The sequence below is a fragment of the Pantherophis guttatus genome, chromosome 15, assembly GCF_059756535.1.
Source record: "Pantherophis guttatus breed Tessera chromosome 15, ASM5975653v1, whole genome shotgun sequence".
Classification (NCBI taxonomy): Eukaryota; Metazoa; Chordata; class Lepidosauria; order Squamata; family Colubridae; genus Pantherophis; species Pantherophis guttatus.
The window spans coordinates 11389680-11409048 of NC_142077.1; the positions used below are offsets into that span (position 1 = coordinate 11389680).

General features: G+C 42.7%; 1 protein-coding gene across 2 annotated transcripts; it reads right to left on the reverse strand.

The window, feature by feature from the left end:
• Positions 1-248: 248 nt before the first annotated feature.
• LOC148111888 (vomeronasal type-2 receptor 26-like) lies at positions 249-15157 on the reverse strand. Of its 2 annotated transcripts, XR_015729960.1 has the most exons (4): positions 13836-15157; positions 13107-13398; positions 3888-6517; positions 249-470 (listed from the first exon to the last, which is right to left on the reverse strand). XR_015729960.1 is itself a non-coding variant. In XM_087879147.1 (3 exons), the coding sequence occupies exons 1-3, from the start codon at positions 14051-14053 to the stop codon at positions 5693-5695; spliced, it is 1335 nt and encodes a 444-aa protein (XP_087735273.1). In that variant the 5' UTR covers positions 14054-15157; the 3' UTR covers positions 3019-5692. The 2 variants fall into 2 exon arrangements, 1 of the variants encoding a protein (XP_087735273.1); XM_087879147.1 differs by lacking the exon at positions 249-470 and having other exon boundaries at positions 3019-6517.
• Positions 15158-19369: the final 4212 nt, after the last annotated feature.

The window sequence follows — 19369 nt, forward strand, 5'->3', positions numbered from 1 at the left end:
GTGCATTTTTCCGTATCTGACAAAATCAAAAAGCAATATCTTTAATCTGTTTTTTTTGGGGGGGGGGTTGCATTTCAAGAAATACCATTTTTGAAGAACGCCTGATTCCTGGAATATTTTCCAAGATGTGGAAAATGTTGTTTAATCATTCCATAGGAAAAAATGACAATATAATTTTCTAATACTTTTATACCCAAAGTATATGAAATTGGAGGATTTCTAGTGCATTTTGAATAAAGAAAAAGGAGTTGAATTTCAATGGATACTTTAATTTGCACTTTCATCAAAATGCAGTGGATAAATCCATTTCCACCAGGCCTTCCTTTCCTCTGATGTCACCCACCTTCCTGAGTGGAGAAGGTCCCCTCCGGACAAGGAACGCAGTCATAGCAGCAAACTGGCTCTCCTTCTCGAGCCCTCTTGACAAATCCAGGATGACAACTTTCCACACATTTGGACTGAGGCAGGGACTAAGCAGAAGAAACGGAATGCCAACAGAAATATGTTAGAATTCACCATCCATTGAAAATGGAGGTAGACATGGACATTAGACAAGTAAATTCTTCACGGAGGTAAATATGAAATCTCTGACTCCTTCCAAACAGATATAGGAGATATGACCCTGGCAGGTTCTTTCTTTAGTTCCTCCCTTTTGCTTCTGGCATTTAACATTGCAATGAAGGACGTTTCTCCTTAATAAAGTGCGGAGGGATGGAATTGAGAAAAGATTTAAGGATTAAGGGGGAAAAATCGGTTTCTCCTCATGGCTATATTAAAATGCATCCCTGCACTCTTCATCTATCCATGGTTATGATGATCTACTCATATTAAATTTGTGAATACATTTGTGGTCAAAGATTTAATAAATTCTTATTTTATTAGATTTATTTAAGTAGAACAAGATGTTATTAAAAGGGAAACTTCTAACCCATAGAATCTGCACTACAGAAAGCCTTGCAAAGCTGCTCCCCTTTGACACTAGTTCCAAACAGTCTCCCAGTTAAAAAGGAAAAATTCCTCATAAATTATAGCTGATGATGCTACCTAGTTGGGTAATGAAATGTCTGGAAGAAAACAAGCAAGCTCAGAGAGCACCAAGGAGCCCTCATGTCAGTCCTGAGCTACCAATATTCTCCTTTATTAAGACTGAAGGTTTCTGCATAGTTTCTAGAACTGTAGTGAGATTGAGGGGAGATCATGAGAAGGTGTCCCTGAAAAAGGTCGCAAACCTTTGGCTGCAACAGAGGGGACATGAGTGTGAGTCCTGGGTCAGAAGGAGATATTTCTGAGGCCCATCCAGTTATCCAGGAAAAAGTCCTTTGTGTTGAAGGACTCCTATTAAGAGACTCCAACTGGCATGGAAAGTCAGACCCACATTTAATAGTAGTTGAATTTGGAGACTCCTTTTCAAGCAGAGGGACTGAAGATAGCTAACACTCAAGATCAACAAGGCCATTCAGTTTCAGATGAAGAGCCCTCTTAATTATCAAAGGCCAAATCTAAGTAGCATTTCCTGTCACAATCTGTCTCCTTACTTCTGATATCAGGAAGACCTTTTGTTTGAACTAAAGTTGTGTTTCAGGTTTCTGGTCAAGGGATTCTCTCACTGGTCACTGTCATTTTACGTGAACTGAAAGCCTTGGACCTCCTTCCTAGGGGCAGAAGGCCAATTGCTCCCCCCAAAGACAGATATGGCTACCTTTGACCAGATCTGGACTACTTAAAAACGTCACAGACCATGGACCTTCCCTTTCAGGGAACCATTTCCCAACGGCCTTTCCCTAAGCAGGACACGAGGAAGCTTCTCTCCAAATTCGATCCCCAGGAGCTCCATCCAGCCATGATCCAATTTCATCTCATTCAGTCCAAAGCTCTATTCAGGGTGTCTTTAACAGAATCCCCTTCTGCTTTGCTCTTTCAGGACAAGGAACAAGCGAACCTGAGGCTCTTAACAACACAACCTCCAATTAACTCTCATTAATTGGAAGAATAGCCACAATTAAAATGATATTCTACTGAAAATTTTATTCCTATTTCAAGTAATTCCGATAAAATTAGGGAAGGACTTCTTTGAAGATTTAAATAAACTAATAACAAAATTTATTTGGTTAGGGAAAAAAACCACGAATTAAATTAAAAATGCTACAGGATAATAGAAACAAAGGAGGATTCGGGCTACCAGACTGGGAACTGTGCTATGAAGCCTCAGCTCTTCCATGGATAAATTTAAAGAACAAAAGGATTTTGGCGATAGAAGGACATGATTTACAACTGGGATGGCATGCATTTATATGGGACGGGAAAAGCAAAACACAGTTACTTTCAAAGACACCAAATTAGAAATGCTCTGTTATTAATATGGGAAAAAATCAAACAGAACCACTATAGCAAAATACCAATCTGGCTATGAACAATGGAAGCGTTAATATATCCGAATGTGTTGGATCTGGATAAAATTTCAAGTTATAAAGATATATTAAATAAACAAGGGAAATTAAAAATGAAACAGGAAATAAAAAATCAGGGAATCGATTTGGACTGGTGGCCTTATATGCAAATACAGAGGAGGTACAAGAAGGACACAGAAAATTATGGATTTAATAGTGAACCACAAGAATTAGACAGGATATTACAGGGGACAGATGAAAAACTGATTAAAATTTTTTTACAACTACTTATTGAGGTTTAAAATGGAAGTAGAAATAATAAAGGAAACTATAATAATGTGGGCAAAAATTTTTGGGTATACTATAGAACTAGATAATTGGCAAAAACTGTGGGAATGAAATTACAGATTGACAATGTCAGCAGCATATAGAGAAAACTTATATAAAATGTTCTATAGATGGCATCTACTGCCAGCAAGATTGGCAAAAATGTTCCCAAATAGGTCACCAGAATGTTGGAAATGTAAACAGATGCAGGGAACATACTGCCATATATGGTGGACCTGTCCATCAGCGAAAAAGTATTGGACAAAGATAAAAAAGTGGCTAGAGGAAATGGTAAAACAACAAATAGACTTAAAGCCAGAGCTATTTTTATTAGGCATACTAACAGGGAAATATAATAAAAGAACTCAGTATTTAATGCTACATGTAATAACAGTGGGCAGAACTATGAAGGCACAAAATTGGAAAAATGGAAATATATCCACAGTGGAAATGGTAATAAAGAAAATGTTAGATTGTGCCAAGATGGACAGGTTGATGATGGAAATTAAAGACAAAGGAAAAACAGAATATTATTTAATTTGGGATGTATGGTACAATTGGTTAGATAATAGATGCAAAGATTAGAAAATTAATGATGAAAGATGATCAACGAACTAGAAATAAGTATAACAATAGATAGAAGAATATTTACTGTAAGCAATATTATGGCAAGATAGTATAAAAATGCAAAGTAAAATATTTAGAATGATAAATATATAGAGATTTATTGTAGAAATATGGAAACAATAGATGTAAACATGATATGGTATGAATAAGACTTAAATGGTTGTAACTAGGAGGTATAATAGTTTGTATATTATAAAAAATTGCTGATACAACCAGTATACCGCTGTTGCAAAGTTGAAACTGTGATGCAAAACAGAAGAAAAATGTACCATAAAAATATTAAAAAATGACAACAACAACACAACCTCCAGCACTTAAGGGTTTCTCATCCTAGGTTGGACATGGCTGAATCATCTAAAAACAGTCTTCAATATTATTAGCATCTGAAGAACAGCTTGGTCAATAGTACTGAAGCCTCCCAAGTGGTCTATAAGGTTTCTACTCCCCATGTTCAATTCTCAGTGAAGGTCAGGGACCCTGGAAACTAGGCTTAGTCCACAGGAAATCTTTAGGAAAAAACAGGAAAGACCCCAAAATTTCTCCCACCTTGTTGAGCAACTTTAGCTGTGAAAGAGCATCTTGGTGGATAGCAAGTCTCTGTCTTTCCCAAGTCCCCATTCGCTGTTCGATGGGATCCTCCCTGGGGAGAATCAAATAGCTCAGGATTCTCAGATCTGCTGCTAGATCTCCATTTTGATCCAAGTACAGTATCAAATCTGAGATATTGGAAAACTGATTCTTCTGCAGGAAAGGATGGAACTAGAAGGGGAACATCGAAGAATTTTAACAAATCCCATTTAGCCTTTACACCTTTTAATCTTTCTTTTGCAGTTGTCTAATATCAAAATACTGTATGTGTCAGCCCTGGATCCATTTTGATTCTCAGGGCTGTCACAGCCAGGAGGCCTGCGATGGGAATGGGGGGAGGGAGAAGGGGGTGAAGCCTGAAGATAGCCATAACAGCATTCCATTCCCGTGGGACCAAGGACACTTGCTGGCACCTGGACAGGTGTGCCTGAACTCTGGGAGACTTGGAGACCAGGGGTATGATTGGGGAATGTGACAGGCTGAGGGTAGACAGGGGCAGGGATTGAGTTTAGTTTAGGGGTTGGGAAAACGCGGGAATTCAGATTCGGATTTTCCCAGACGTGCCACTCTGACTTCTCTCATAAAGACTTTGAATGGACTGATTTGGAGGGGACTTTGTTCCTTTGATGAGGAGTTTGTTGCAACCCTGACAATATGCTTATTTGGAAAAACAGATGTTACTGCTATCTTCATCAATAAAAAACAAAGCTTCAGTCCAATTTCTCCACCATGTTTTGGCAAAATATATATTAACAAAATAGAATTGATGCAATTGGTATGTTTGGGGGAACATTCTAGAGCAAGTGACAAATAAAATGAATCATGGGAAAAAAGAGATTATTCCTAACCGCCTAGAAAGCATCAGGTTGATTATGAGAAACGGGTTCAAACTTATAACGGCACTGAAAAATGTGACATGATAGTTTTTCGCAGGATCCTGGCAGCATCCCCAGGGTCTCCAGGTGATCAACATCTGAATTCTTGGAATCCACTTATGATGGTTGCAGAGTTTTAGGGTCACCTGATCTCCTTTTGTGACTTCTGACAAGCAAAATCAACAGGGAAGCCAGATTCACTTAACAACTATGTTAGTGACTTAACAGCTGTGATGATTCACTTAAGAAGAAAAGGCAAGAAAGGTCATAAAATAGGGCAAAACTTACTTAATGACCATCTTGCTTAGCAACAGAAATGCTGAGCTCAACTGTGGTCGTAAATCCCATTCTGCCTCTTCCAATAACTGGAAGAAGTTGCCCAGAAGCTCCAGATCTCCTCCATGTTGCTCCAGAGGGAGGAGGGGAAATGGGGCAATGAGCTCAGTCAGAAGGGAGGAGATTCTGGCTGAAGGAGAGGAAAAAGACCCTGAAAAGAGGAGCCATTTCAGAGCTGAGCCCTCAAAGCAGAGAAATTCAGCCTCCCCTTCACTGAGGAGGCAAAGACTGAGCAGCTGTCAGTCAGAGAAGCTTTGACTGGGACTCCTGCAGAGAGGAGGGTTGGGCTGGATGATCTCAGGATCTCCTTTAAATTATAAAAGTGAAATTTGACTATGTTAATCACAAATCCATAAAGAGATGAATGTATTTAAAAATGCATACATCCTTTTAAAATTAGCAGTGGTCGAAACCAAAATTTATCTGTTGTGGTGCTTAGAAGATTATGTCTCAACCAATTAGATTGGCCCAACTGTTGACCTTCTGAAGTGCAATGTGGTTGAGAAGGTTCCCCTCCTTCTCCTCTGGGTTCCTTCTCCAAAGGATCTAAGATTAATGGATCCATATCGAGACCCCCCATACCTGCCACGGCTGCAGCCTTGGAGCCCCCAACCTCTTTTCTCCCTCCTTCCTTCCCCTCCTCGATCTGGAGGAATAGGCGGCATTCAAGGCCTGGGCCAGAATCTGCATGAGACTGTAACGATGGAAGTGATTTGGGACCATTTTCTTGTTCCATTTCCATTGGGTCCCCAGTGGGGCTTTCTGGGTGCATCTTCTGCGGCCTTTGACAGAAAAGACGTTCTTTGAAAGAGAACAGCGGAAATAATAATCTTGAAACTTTTTTTCCAAAAATAAAATGAATTCAAAGGCAGAATCTTTTGGTCTCTCATTTGCCAGGAAAGCAAAGGTCCAAATGCTATGAACGTATTTGCGAAGTCTGTGCTTTCTCAATAGATACGTTCCCAAAGTTACCATGACCCAGACTTTCCCTTCAATGGGTCCTGGCAGACGCATAAGTGTTAAATGGAAAGGAAGAATTCTGTCCAAAATGAGAACAGATTCCATGAAGTGAACAAAGACGTTGACTTGTCTCCACTTAGAGAGGGAATCCCTGAAGGATGCTGTGTATCCAGTTGTTGAGAACAGTTGTGATATAACCACACAAATTCCACTCCTGACAAGCACAGGAGGAAAAGTCCTCATGAAATTCTCTCCATTCTCTGTGTCTGAAGCAAAGAGGCCAATCAGGGTCCATCTGAAATGGAGGAGCAGCTGGACAATTGCTGGGTAGTGGAATCCTTCTTTGGGCTCCATCTGGTGGAAAAAGGGGAATTGACTTTTATCACTCAGAGCCTCTGAAACGCTGTTATCACTGATCTGAAAAAGTAAGGAAAAAAGCGGTATTATATTGAGGGTCAGAGCCTTGGTAGTACAGTGGTCTAAGGCACCCTGTTATTAAGCTGGTTATTAAGACCAGATGGCTGCAATTACTGCAGGTTCGAATCTCGCCAAGGCTCAAGTTCGACTCAGCTTTCCATCCTTTCTAAGGTAGGTAAATTGAGGACCCAGTTTGTGGGGGCAATAAGCTGACTTTGTATAAATATACAAAAGAATGAAGGCTATTGCTTAGCACATTGTAAGCCGCCCTGAGTCTCCGGAGAAGGGCGGCATATAAATCAAATTAAAAAAAAAAAAAGTCCAAAACTTCATTTTTTAATAAATTCAACTTGGTATTGACGAACAAATGAAATAAATTATTGTTGATTAGCCATTATCCCATATCAAGAAACAGAATATTAAGCACAGAGTGTTAACGCTGTCTATAAAAATCGAACAAGAAACAAATTAAATAAAAAAGAACAAATATAAAAGACATAAATCATATTTTCTGTGTTACCCCTATAATTTATTGCAATCAGACCCACATATGCGGATGTCAAGTGAATGTTTTGTTCCAATATAGGGCTGTATTATATATCAATGTTTAATTCTGACTGCACAGAAAATGTGTTGCTTTAACACAAGTCTCCCAATAGGTTGTTTGTCTAATGTGCAGTCCAAGACTCTCATTTCTCTCTTTCTTAAGCAGTTGACATTTAATATTCCAGATTCTTGGGGAAGCAAAGTTTTAATTTTGTTTTTATTTATTTTTCACTCACCTACTTACACAAGAGAGAGGGAGACCACAGCTCCTAATATAATTTGTCAGATGCATAATCCTAGAGAGCTTTATTTGAAATTCTGCATCTTCTAACCCAGAGAATTTGGGAACTCTGTCAGGTTCCAGAGGTTTAATTGTACACTAAGAAATTCAGCCATGTGGAAAAGGAAGGAGACCCTCTGTGAGTTCCCTGGTTTCACATATCAGGACACAGTAAAAAGCATCTGGTCTTCAGCAGTTCTTAAAAGTAGGTAAATGCAACCTCAGATGAACAATCATGGACTCCTCTGAGTACCAAAGTGTTCCAGAGTCCAATGTGAGACCATCTGACTGACAGCTGAAGGCTGGAGGACTTTGCATCATGCAAAAGGCTGATGACCCCAAGCAGACCAGCAAGTGGCTGAAAAAGGAAAGGATCCAGGCGTTGCAATGGCCCAGTCAATGCCAGACCCCAACCCAATTGAAATGTGGTGGTGGGGCCTCCAGAGAGCTGGGCAGAAACAAACCCCCACAAACCTCAATGAACTGAAGCTACGTTGTAAAAAAATGGGAGCCAAAATTCCTCTCACAATGATGTCAGAGACTGATAAAGTCATACAGAAAACAATTACTCCAAGTTGTTGCTGCTAACGGTGATTCTACAAGCTATTGTATCATAAGGAGCATTTAGTTTTTCAAACATGGCTTCTCCATTTTGGCTTCCTTTTTGTAAAATAAATGTGGACATGAGGTAATATATCGTATGATGTTGTTCATCTGAGATTGTATTTACCTCCTTTTAAGAACTGCTAAGGACCAGGTGGTTTTTATCAAATGTACTGAATACATAAAATCATAGAACTCAAAGAGGGTGAACTTTCCTTTTCACATGGCTGTATTTCCCCTGATTTTAGACAAAGATGAAATTGTGAACATTCCCAATTCAGCTCTGAATCAGCACCTGAAGTCCTTCTATCCACCCCCAAAATACTCCTCAGGTGCTGTGATTGGGTTTGTTCCAGTAGAGGTAGATATTAAGCCCCAGACTTCAGTTCAATAGAAGGGCTTGGGGGTAACTTTGGCATTATATACTCGTCTAATAATTGGGGAGAAAGCTGGTTAGCTATGATTTTCTTTTTAACTTTAAGCATTTAAACTTTAAATTCAATCCTGCAGTTGCTCTAAGTGAGCTCCTTTGATGATGGCAGATCCAAGATTCAGTCTCAGAGAAAAGTGACGCTGGGTAAGGAAAGGTGTTACTTGCTGTATTGGCTACATTTGTTTTCCAAAGACCACAACTTTGGGCTTTGATTTATCAATAATCACAGAATTATTATGTCAATAGGAGCCAACCTAGAAATAAGAAGAAATGTTCTGACAGTGAGAGCAATCAACCCATGGAACAGAAGTTGCCTTCAGAAGTTGTGGGAGCTTCAGCACTGGAGGCTTTCAAGAAGAGACTGGATCGTCATCTGTCAGAAATGATGTGGGGTCTCCTTCTTGGGCAGCATTTGGACGAGATGACCTACAAGGTCCCTTCCAACTCCCTTCCAAGATTATTATTATTTATAAAATTTGTATGCCGCCCTATCTCCAAGGACTCAGGACGGCTCACAACGACAATCGGCCAAGCGACTGTTAAAAACAACAAATATACACAAAAAATGAAAAAGTTTTTTTTTAAAAAAATTAAAATATACTACCCCATCAGTCCAGGCCGGGGGACATAAATAGCCAGGTTTTCAATTCACGGCGGAAGGTGCGGAGGTCAGGGGCCAACCGGAGCCCCAAGGGAAGTTGATTCCAAAGGGTGGGGGCGCTCACAGAGAAGGCTCTACCCCTGGGGGTCGTCAGCAGACATTGTCTAGCCGACGGCACCCCGAGTAGGCCCTCTCTGTGAGAGCACACCGGGCGATGGGAAGTTGACGCTGGTTGCAGGTGGTCCGACAAATAGCCTGGGCCTAAGCCATGAAGGGCTTTATAGTTAATACCAGCACCTTGAATCTCACCCGGAGGGCAACCAGCAACCAATGCAAGCCACGCAGGAGTGGTGTAATATGGGAGTATCAGGTCTGTCCCACAACTACCCGCGCGGCTGCATTCTGTACCAGCTGAAGCCTCCGGTGGTCTTCACGGGCAGCCCCAGATAGAGAGCATTGCAGTAGTCAATCCGGGAGGTGACTAGCGCATGAGTGACTGTGTGTAGGGCATCTCGGTCCAAGTATGGGCGCAACTGGCGCACCAGGCAAACGCCCCCCTGGTCACAGCCATGATATGACCCTCCAAACTCAGCCATGAATCCAAGAGGACGCCCAAGTTGCGCACCCTGTCTACGGGGGGCAACACCTCACCCCCAATAGACAGTGTTGGAACTTCTTGCTCGGCCCGAGATGCCGGTATCCACAGCCGCTCAGTCTTGGCCGGGTTGAGTCGAAGCCTGTTACTCCCCATCCAGATCCATACCGCTTCCAGGCACCGGGACATCACGTTGAGGGCATCACTGGGCTGGTTCGGGGTGGATATAAAAAGCTGGGTATCATGGTCGACCTCTGCCTCCCTGCCAACACTGCTTGTGTACGACGAACTCTTCCCAGACAACAAGACCCGCCGCCTCCCCACCGTCCGACCCTGCCCAGAGTCCAAGCCGTCCTGAATCTGAGCAATCTTGTCCCGCAGATATTGGCTAAACTCCTCAGCTCACCTCCGCAAAGGGTCCTCTCCCGCCCTCTGATACAGGAGGGAGTGGGATACCCTAAACAGGGCAGCCGGGCGATTATCTGCAGACGCGATGAGGGCGGAGAAGTATGTACGCTTTGCCACTGCCATCGCCTCCAGGTAAGACCGTGTGAACGATCTTAGCTGGGCTCGGTCAGATTCGGAATGACTAGTCCTCCAACAGCTCTCTAGGCCTCTCCTCCTGCGCTTCATCCCCCGGAGCTCCTCAGTATACCAAGGGGCAAGCCGGGGTCTGCGCCAGGTCAGAGGCCTCAAAGGCACAACACAGTCAAGAACCCCAGCAGCCGTCCCAGCCTCCACCAGGGTCTCAACCGGGGCATGGGAGAGAGAGAGAGGGATCATCCCAAGCTCCGTCTGGAACCTCTCCGGGTCCATCAGGCGCCTGGGGTGGAACCAGATGGTCAGTTCTGCATCCCAGCAAGGTGGGGCGGCATTCTGGAAGTCCAACCGGAGGAGATGATGGTCAGTCCATGACAGGGGGGAAACGACAAATACCCCCCCACTGAGCATAACACACCACTGCTCCGAGACAAAAACAAGATCGTGTGTGTGCCCTCCCTCATGAATCGGTCCCTGAATAATCTAAGTCAGGTCCATGGCTGCCATGGATGCCATGAACTCCCGAGCCACCACCGCCCCACCACCCAGGGAAGGCAGGTTGAAGTCCCCCAGCACCATAAGTCTGGGGAGCTCCACCACCAACCCCGACAGGGCGTCAAGTAGGCCAGGCAGGGCCGCTGCCATGCAGCTGGGAGATAGGTACATGATCAGCAGGCCCAACTGACCCTGTGGACCCCATCTCATGAGGAGGGTTTCACATCTGTCTATCTGCGGAACAGTGACCTCCCACGGACTAAGGGGTTCCCTGATAACAACTGCCACCCCATCTCCCCTTCCCTGGGCACTTGGTTAGTGCAGCACCTGTAAACCTGGTGGGCAAAGTTCAGTCAGAGGGACACCTCCCTCTGAGCCCAACCAGGTTTCCGTAATGCAAGCCAAATTAACAATCTGAATAGCTAAGTTTTCTCAAGAATCTATGCAATCTAACCCACAGTATAATAGTACTGTATTATCTGTTTAAACCAATGTGTATTTAGCAGGTAGGATGCTCAGTGGCTTAAAGACGCTGGGGATGGTCTCTGTTCTGGCAGTTCGAGTTCTGTCACTGCATGGCGGGGTGAGCTCCCGTCACTTGCCTCAGCTTCTGCCCACCTAGCAGTTCGAAAGCATGTGACAATGCTAGTAGATAAATAGGTACCACTTTGATAGGAAATGTGGTGTGCTTCCTGCTGATGTGACCATCTGCCAGTGCTGGACTTGCTCGGATGTGACACCCAACTGCAAGGTGACATCAGTGGTGAGAAAATGCCTGTGTCAGGGTTCCAACAAACTCCTCATCAAAGAAACAAAGTCCACTCAAGTCCAGTCCCAATAGTTCTGTTGAGTAGTGGTTGCATACAGAGGAGGCAGGACACGTTCGGCAGTTTAAATAGCTTTATTTGGCTCCAGTACAGCAATGGCAATGCGAGCCGCGGCAGCCCCTTTTAAAAGGAGCTGTCCGCGGCTTCAGCCACTGACGCGCCTTTAATTTTCCCGCTCCAGCTACTCGCTCCTGATTGGTTCCTGCGCTCGTCTATTCAATACTTAACAAGTTCCTTTATTAGAGAAGTCATATTGGCACATCTGGGAAAACCGGAATCTGAATTCCTGCATTTTCCCAACCCCTATACTAAACTCAATCCCTGCCCCTGTCCACTGTCAAGCCCTCACCTGTACCAATCAGGGTCCTGATCCCCAAGTCACCCAGAGTTCAGGAACGCTTGCCCAGGTGTTAGCAAGTGTCCTTGGTCCCACGGGAAAGGAACGTTGTGGTGACTATTCTCTGGCTTCACCCCCTTTCTCCCTCCCCTGATTCCCATCGCAGGCCTCTCCGCTGTGGCAGCCCTGAAGATTCAAAATGGATCCGGGGCTGATAGCCTGGATGATGCCACAGGACGCCTCTCGTCTTTCTGGTGCAGAGCTAGTTCATCCATTGTGGTGCACCCTGGAGAAGCTCACGAGCACAAACTAAACAGACTAGCTCTCCTCGGTGGTGAAACAAATAGTATGTACTAACATTGTAGTCTCCAGGCTAATTATACCTTTCCCGTCTGCTAAATAAATAAATAATTTAGCACTTTAGACATGTGCATTAGAATCCTTTCTTAGTCCTGGTAAGGCATTAATATCCAGACTGAATCACAAGGGTTGCAATATGCCCCCTTCTGTGTTACCCCTGGGTAACTATCGATCCTTCTTCTCATGGCTCCATAAAGCCCCAACCTCCCTCTCAAACAAGGGCTTGGATCAGGGCCAACAGGCCGAGCTCCATTTTAAGGGCAATTCATTTCCTCCATCATATTTCTCTGCTCTCTGTGTCAAATGCTGCACTAACATGTATACAGCCAGCAAACCCTGGTTTATCTGATTGACATATTGCACAATTAGATATTTCAAAACAAATCTATTGTCAGTATTAGATTATTAATTAATTTATTAATTATTATACAACTTTATGAAACATTTTCCTCTATTTAAAACCTTTTTGTTCTTCTGCAAGGAATTCACTTTTGTTCCACCCAATCTCAAATTTACTTAAGAGGAACAAGCAATATATTTCAGCCACAATATCTATTTGACTAACTGGACTGTAATTGCTAGTCCTTTTTATTCCATTATATATAAATATACACACAGAGAGACACACAAAGAGACACACACACATACACACTACTATTGCCAACTTAACAATCCAACTGGATATGGCACATGTTATTTCTATGTGAAAATGGACATGCCAAAAATTCACCCACAACTAGGGATATTTTTTGAATAGTTGAATAGCTGAGAGAAAATCCTCTTCAGGGACCTTATTCATTTTCAGGCCTTTTATGAGGAATTTGAACATGCGCATAATTTAAAAAAAAAACCATAATTGACATGTCTGCTAATATGGAGAAAAGCAACTCTTGAATTCTATGGAGAAGATACGGCTGCATCTGTTGCTCTCCCACCACTCACTTTACCAGAGAGAGAAAAACACACACAAACCTGTGAGACTTTGTAGGTGTCTGCTAATGTTGACATCTGGCTGGAGATGTCCTTCTGAGCGCCATCAAAAAGAGCCAGAAGGTTCTCCTTCCTTCCACAGCCGTAGTTGGGGACATTGGCTTCTCCAGTGGAGAGCATGTCCAGCAAGGCATCTGAAGTGCGGAAAGTGTTCGAATAGTTGTCATGGATGTTGCAGCCCAGTGTGAGGTTGTGAAGGAGCTGGGAATTCTTGTTGACCAGTTGAACAGCATAAATTAATGGTAGGGTGTTTAAAAAGCCATAAAAAAAAGTACTGTAAAAAAATGTTCATGTTATTCTCATAAACAGTAATAACAAACTTTTTAAAAATAATTTATTCCTTTTTGTCTCCGCAAGCCTACTGAGCCTTAAGCTGATAATATTGATCCAAAACCAATAATCGGTTATAGAAATCTGGGAATGGGCTGGGCAGAGGCAACTACAACTGTTTCAGTCCCTCCTTTAAACAAAATGAATTCAAGTGATGAATTGAATAGTGAAAAGGAAAATAATCTGGATTTTTAAACCCCATCTTTGGGTCTAAGTGTCTTCTACAAAATAAGAAAAAAGAGGCAAGCTATGGAAATCAAAATCTTTCAAAAAATTGGAGAAGTCCTATAATATAGAAGTAAGTGAAATAAGACAAAGAAGAAGGAGAGTGTTCGAACTGGAAATGGAGGGAATGCAATTTCATCACTCTGAATAACTTACGAATGAGAAGGTATAGAAGGAGGACTGTCAAAAGGCAATGTTTGAAGCAACATTATTTTTTCAGTTACGACTATACCAACGAGATAGTCTCCTGGCCTGTAAAAGCTCCATGGTTGTTTTCCATCCTGGTGCTCCAAACTCAGCGGGCATTTCCTTCTAAGCTTCCCAGAGACTGGATGGGACACCAGCAGCATCAAAAGCAGAAGCAGGAGGTCCATAATTCATGGAGCTTTATTAATCCTCTTCCTGTTTCTAACACCCATAGCAGGAACAGTTGGGAGAATTCAAATCATTCTCAGAAGATGGAAATGCCAGCGACTTTCCTGATATAAACAGAGAAACACTCAGCTTCACCTGGAAAGGAGAAAAAGGTACAATCAAGAGCACAGATCCTGCCTGTCCCAAAACTTGTTCCCACAGAGCTTGACAAAATTCTCCTTTTCTGATACAAGATCCTTTGCATATGGCTTCAATCTGCTCTCTCTATCACAGGTATGGAGATCTCCAAGGCCCAGATAATCGTTATTAATTACAGGGAGAAGCAAATTGTCAACAATTTGTCTTACATTATTTTTCATTTGTCTACCTTGTATAAAACCAGTTTGGTCAGCATGAATCGTCTTCTGCATTACTAGCATTAACCTATTTGCCAATATCTTAGCAAATATTTTATAATCTGTATTCAATAAGGATATAGGTCTATAATTTTTGGGTTGTGTCAAATCTTGATCTTCTTTTGGAATTAACGAAATAAAAGCTGTTTTCCATGAAGGTGGTACCCCTTCACCCAGCTGAATTCTATTGAATAATTCTTTAAGAGGTAAAACCATCTCCAATTGTAAATATTTATAGTACACAGCTGTTAATCCATCCGTACCAGGAGCCTTACCAGTTTTTAACTGTTTAATTGTTGAGAGGATCTCCTCCTCTGTTATTAATTGGTTTAACCGTTCTCTTTGTTCCTCTGTAACTATTGGAATATTCTGTCTATCCAGATATGTCTCTACCTCTGCACCTTGTATTTTGTCTGCAGTATACAATCTTGCATAAAATTCTAAAAATGCCTTTTTAATCATATTTTGGTGATACAGCTCTCTACCTTTATACTCTATTTTCTCTATGGTACGAGATTTTTGTTTTTTCCTCAGCATGTATGCCAACCATCTACCTGGTTTATTTGCATTACAAAAAGTATTATGTTTAGCATATTGTAGATTGGTTGCCACTTGGTCTGAAAGCATCATATTAAATTGCCCACGTAATAAAGTGATCTCTTCTTTAATTTTCTTATCCCCTGGGTTATCAATTAACACCCTTTCTTTTTTCTTAATCTCTTCTTCTAATTCCCTCCTTTTCTCCACTTGTTTACGCCTATAAGCATTATTCATATTTATCAGAACTCCTCTCATATATGCTTTACTAGCATCCCATACCATATCCATAGATGTTCCCTTGTTCATATTAAAAACAAAAAATTCCTTCATTAGTTTTTTACATTCTATTACATTTTTCTCATATCTGAAAAGGTTTTCATTTAACCGCCAAGATCTCCTAACTCTTTCCCCACACTCCAGTTCCATCCAAACTGGGCTGTGATCAGTTAAAATTCTGGGACAAATCTTTATCTTCTTTACCCTGGAAAAAAAATCATTTGTAATTAATATAAAATCAATTCTTGAAAAGGATTGATGTCTATCTGAAAAAAATGTAAAATCTTGTTCTCTATAATTCCTTTCACGCCAGATGTCTCTTAATTCCATATCCTCCATCATATCAAAAAAAGTCTTAGGCAGTCTAGATCGCAATTTAGTAGATTGTACTATTCTTTTCTTATCAATACTAGGGTCTAACACTCCGTTCCAATCTCCCATCAGTATACATGAATTATAATCCCAATGTAATAATTTTGTATGTATCAACTTATAAAATTTCTCTTGCTGTTGATTGGGAGCATATATCCCCAATAAGAGTGTTTTCTTTCCTTCTATCATTATCTCAATTGCCAGAAATCTTCCTTGTTGATCTGCCTCAACTAATTTAGCCATCAAATCTCTTTTCAAGTAAATCACTATTCCATTCTTTTTTTCCGGGGCTGATGCAGCAAAATGTGTTCCCAATTTTGTATTTATTAAATATTTTTGGTCAGTTGTCCTTATATGTGTTTCCTGCAGGCATATTATTTCATTTTTAAATTGTCTCAAATGGTGAAATATTTTCTTCCTTTTTTGTGGTGAGTTTAAACCGTTAACATTCCAGGTTAAAAACCTAGAAGCCATCCTCAGAATCTCGAAGCTTGGCGAGAACCGCTTGATAATCCTCTTGGAATTTTCTTTTAGGTCTCGCCCCTCCCACAGCTTCTACACCAGTATTCACTTCTTGTGATAAAGCCTGCTCTTGTAACTTTTTTAACTCTTCAACTTTACGTTTAGTAGCTGCTCTGGTTTGTCTTTGATCTTTGCCTTCTTCTTGTTTTTCAACTATATCCCATGCTTGGACAGCACTTGAAAGTTGCAGTACTTCCTCCTGGATACTCATAGCTCCGCCTTCCGATTGCTTCTGCAGATCCTCTTTTCTTCCCTCTGTCACCTCTCTTGCTTTTTTGCCTCCTGGCACTGGTGGTTGTCCAGCCTTTAATATATTACTATAAAAATCTCTTGCTTTGTAAATTGTATTAAGGCGATATCGCTCTCCTGCATAATCCACTGATAATCCGACTGGGACTTCCCATCTGTATTGTACCTGTCGGTTCCTCAGCTCATCTACCAGAAAAGCATACTCTTTCTTGGATTTCAGCATTTTGGGTGGTATTTCTTTAAATACTGCAACTTCTTGTCCTGCCACTTGCAACTTATTTTTGTAGGCAGCTTGTAAAATCTCATTTCTAATCCTTCTAGTAACAAAATAAATCACAACATCTCTTGGTAATTTCCTTTGTCTAGCTACCCATGAATTAACACGATAAATCCGATCCATTTGCCATTCGAGTTCACCTCTGGACACTCCTGTAAATTGTGCCAGAGCATCTTCAAAGATCTCTTTCAAATTTTCCTTCGGATTTTCTTTCAAGCCTCTTATTCTCACGGCAAATTCCATCATCTTATATTGTGTCAACAACATTTCAGCTTCTGCTTTGTCAATCTTGGTTTGTGATTCCTCAACTTTACCATCTAAAATCTCATTAGCTTGAGCAACCTCATCAATTCTATCTTCTACATAACTAACATGTTTTGCCAGTCCCTGGAGTGCAAAGACTATATCTTCCCTTATATGTTGATTTCTTGTCTTAATTATGTCCTTCATTTCTTCCATTTGATCTGAGACTCCTTTAAATGCAAATGCAATGTCCTCTTTAAAACCTTCTTTAATTTCTTTCATGGCTTCCTGAAACATCTCAAGTGTTAACATTTGTGCTTGTGGTTGTAACTGTGGTTGTAATTGAGCTTGTGTATCTGCCGGAGGCAAGAAGGTTTGCAACCTACTAGTTTGAGCTGGGGAACTTCCCGCACTCGCTGCTTTAGGCAACACCAATTTTGTCTGCTTTGAAGCCATTTTAAAATTACACAGTCTCAGGAACAGTTCTTATAGCCAGCGAGAAAAAATCAGAAAATCTTTAAAATCTTTAAATTTTAATTCCCAAAGTCCAGGATATAAGATTAAATCCAAAATTTTTTTTAAAGCGGAGTTGTTAACTGGTAGGCATTAATGAGTTAACAAGCCTGTAACAACTTTCTTCTTAAGTTTCACTTTCATCTCTTTGTCTTAACGAGCCAGCGCCATCTTCCCCTCCCTTTCCACTCCAGCTCCGCTCATATAGGCTCGAAAAGAAACGATGTTCAAAGGAATTAAAGTGTAAGTACTTGCAATTATGTAGTCTCCTGTTTTTGTTCTGCCTGCTTCAATTTTCTCTTTGTATCAGTTAAAAGCAGGAGCGGACGTGGCGTTTTGCTCTGCCTTCTGGCAGAGGCGTCCCGGCTTTGGAGCTTTTCCCAGGTTCTTGGGGAGCTCGCACTTTTCGAGCCCCAGAATTAATTCTAGGGCTCTTATGGAGCTCTACCCTGCACCTGGCTGCTCACTTCCCCCTCTTCTCCCGGGGGGGAAGGTTCTTCGCCGCTAGACAGCTGATTTTTTGCTGTTCTAGCGGCTAACAAAGTCACGGGGCTAGCGCTCACCCAGGGAGCGTCCTCAACGTCCTACGGAGCCGCTGGAATCCTCGGCCCAGATAATCGTTATTAATTACAGGGAGAAGCGACTTCTCCTCTTGGGATCCTGAGCTTCTTCTGGGCTCCATGTGCAGAGGACAGGATGGAGAAAAAGTTGTTTGTGAAAAGCCACAACTACACTCCTGGGGTCAATTCCTGTAGTGGTTGTGGTCCTTCCTGTCAGGACGTGTCAGGAAAGTGATGTTGGAGGAAGATCGTTCAATAACAAGGGAATTGACCTCTGCTGTCCTTCAACCGGGTCCCTTGTCTCCAGAGTCTGCTGGAGAAGGTCAGAAGTATGGAGTTTGGTGCCACTCCAAGTTGGTGACCCTTAACTCTTGTGCTGCCTTTCTTCTAAGGCCAAGGAAGCAATCAGTCCCCTTGGATTCTGCCTAAGGTGAAGAGTGGGGCCTGTTTGGGCTTTTCTTTTATATCAAAACTTCATAAATTGGAGCTGATTTTAAAAAGTGGGACCCCTCTGACTTTCCAATCTCTGAGGCTGTGGGGTGAAGCCCCCTTCACTAAAAAGCCTCCGAGTGCTTTGAAGCTGCTCTTGGGGCACCTGAGTCCCTGGTTCATTGGGATCCATTGTTGACAGATTGTGCCTCTTCTCTGGATGAGGAAGATGGAGACATCCCCCTTTGCCCAGAAGGGAGAATTGGGGAGGGGGCTGATCTGAAGGGAGAGGAGGGTCCCCATCCCAGGTTCTCCTCTCAGGGCCTGGCTAGGAGGTCCTGGGGGGCTCTGGGGGGAAGGCCAGGCGGAGGCCTGGGAAGGGGCTCCTCTCCTCCCGGAGGGTCTCTGCCAGGTCTCCCTGGAGCCTGGGGGGGCCCAGAGGGGAGGGGGCCAGAGAGAGACAGGGGCCCAGGAGAGGCCCAGGGGAGGGGGGCAGGGGCAGCTGGGGCCGCTTTCCTCTCAGGGAGGCCGGGGGGACCTTTCCCCACACTGGGCGGAGGAGAGTCTGGGCTGAAGAGGAGCCTTGCAGGAGGAAGAGCCTTTCCGGCTTCTCTCCCATGGTCTCCATCCAGGCTCCCACCTTCCTCCCCCCCGGATCCAGAGGCTTCAGGGCCCCCAAAGAGCTTCCTGGGCTGATCAGCCAGCAGGTCCCCCCTGAGGAGAGAAGCCAGGATGGAGGCTCTGAGGGGGGAAGGGAGGCCTGGCCCTTCCTCTCCCCTCAGCTCCCCCGGCTCTGCCTCGGCCTCTGCCCATCCACGGAACCAGAAGGAAGAAGGTGGAGGCTTTAGATCCTCTGCTGATGGAGGAGGAAAAGAAAAAGTTTATATATATATATATATATATGTGTTAAAAAAGAGGGAAAAATCCTTCATTCCCTGG

Bases quoted from the DNA above. Each gene is read 5' to 3' on its own strand.
- LOC148111888 (XM_087879147.1), bottom strand. From the start codon at position 14,053: ATGGACCTCCTGCTTCTGCTTTTGATGCTGCTGGTGTCCCATCCAGTC. The intron at 13,399-13,835 runs GTAAGTTATTCA...ATTTTTTTACAG, and splicing joins CCTTCTATACCTTCTCATTC to TACTTTTTTTTATGGCTTTT. The intron at 6,518-13,106 runs GTTTGTGTGTGT...TTACTTTTTCAG, and splicing joins ACACCTACAAAGTCTCACAG to ATCAGTGATAACAGCGTTTC.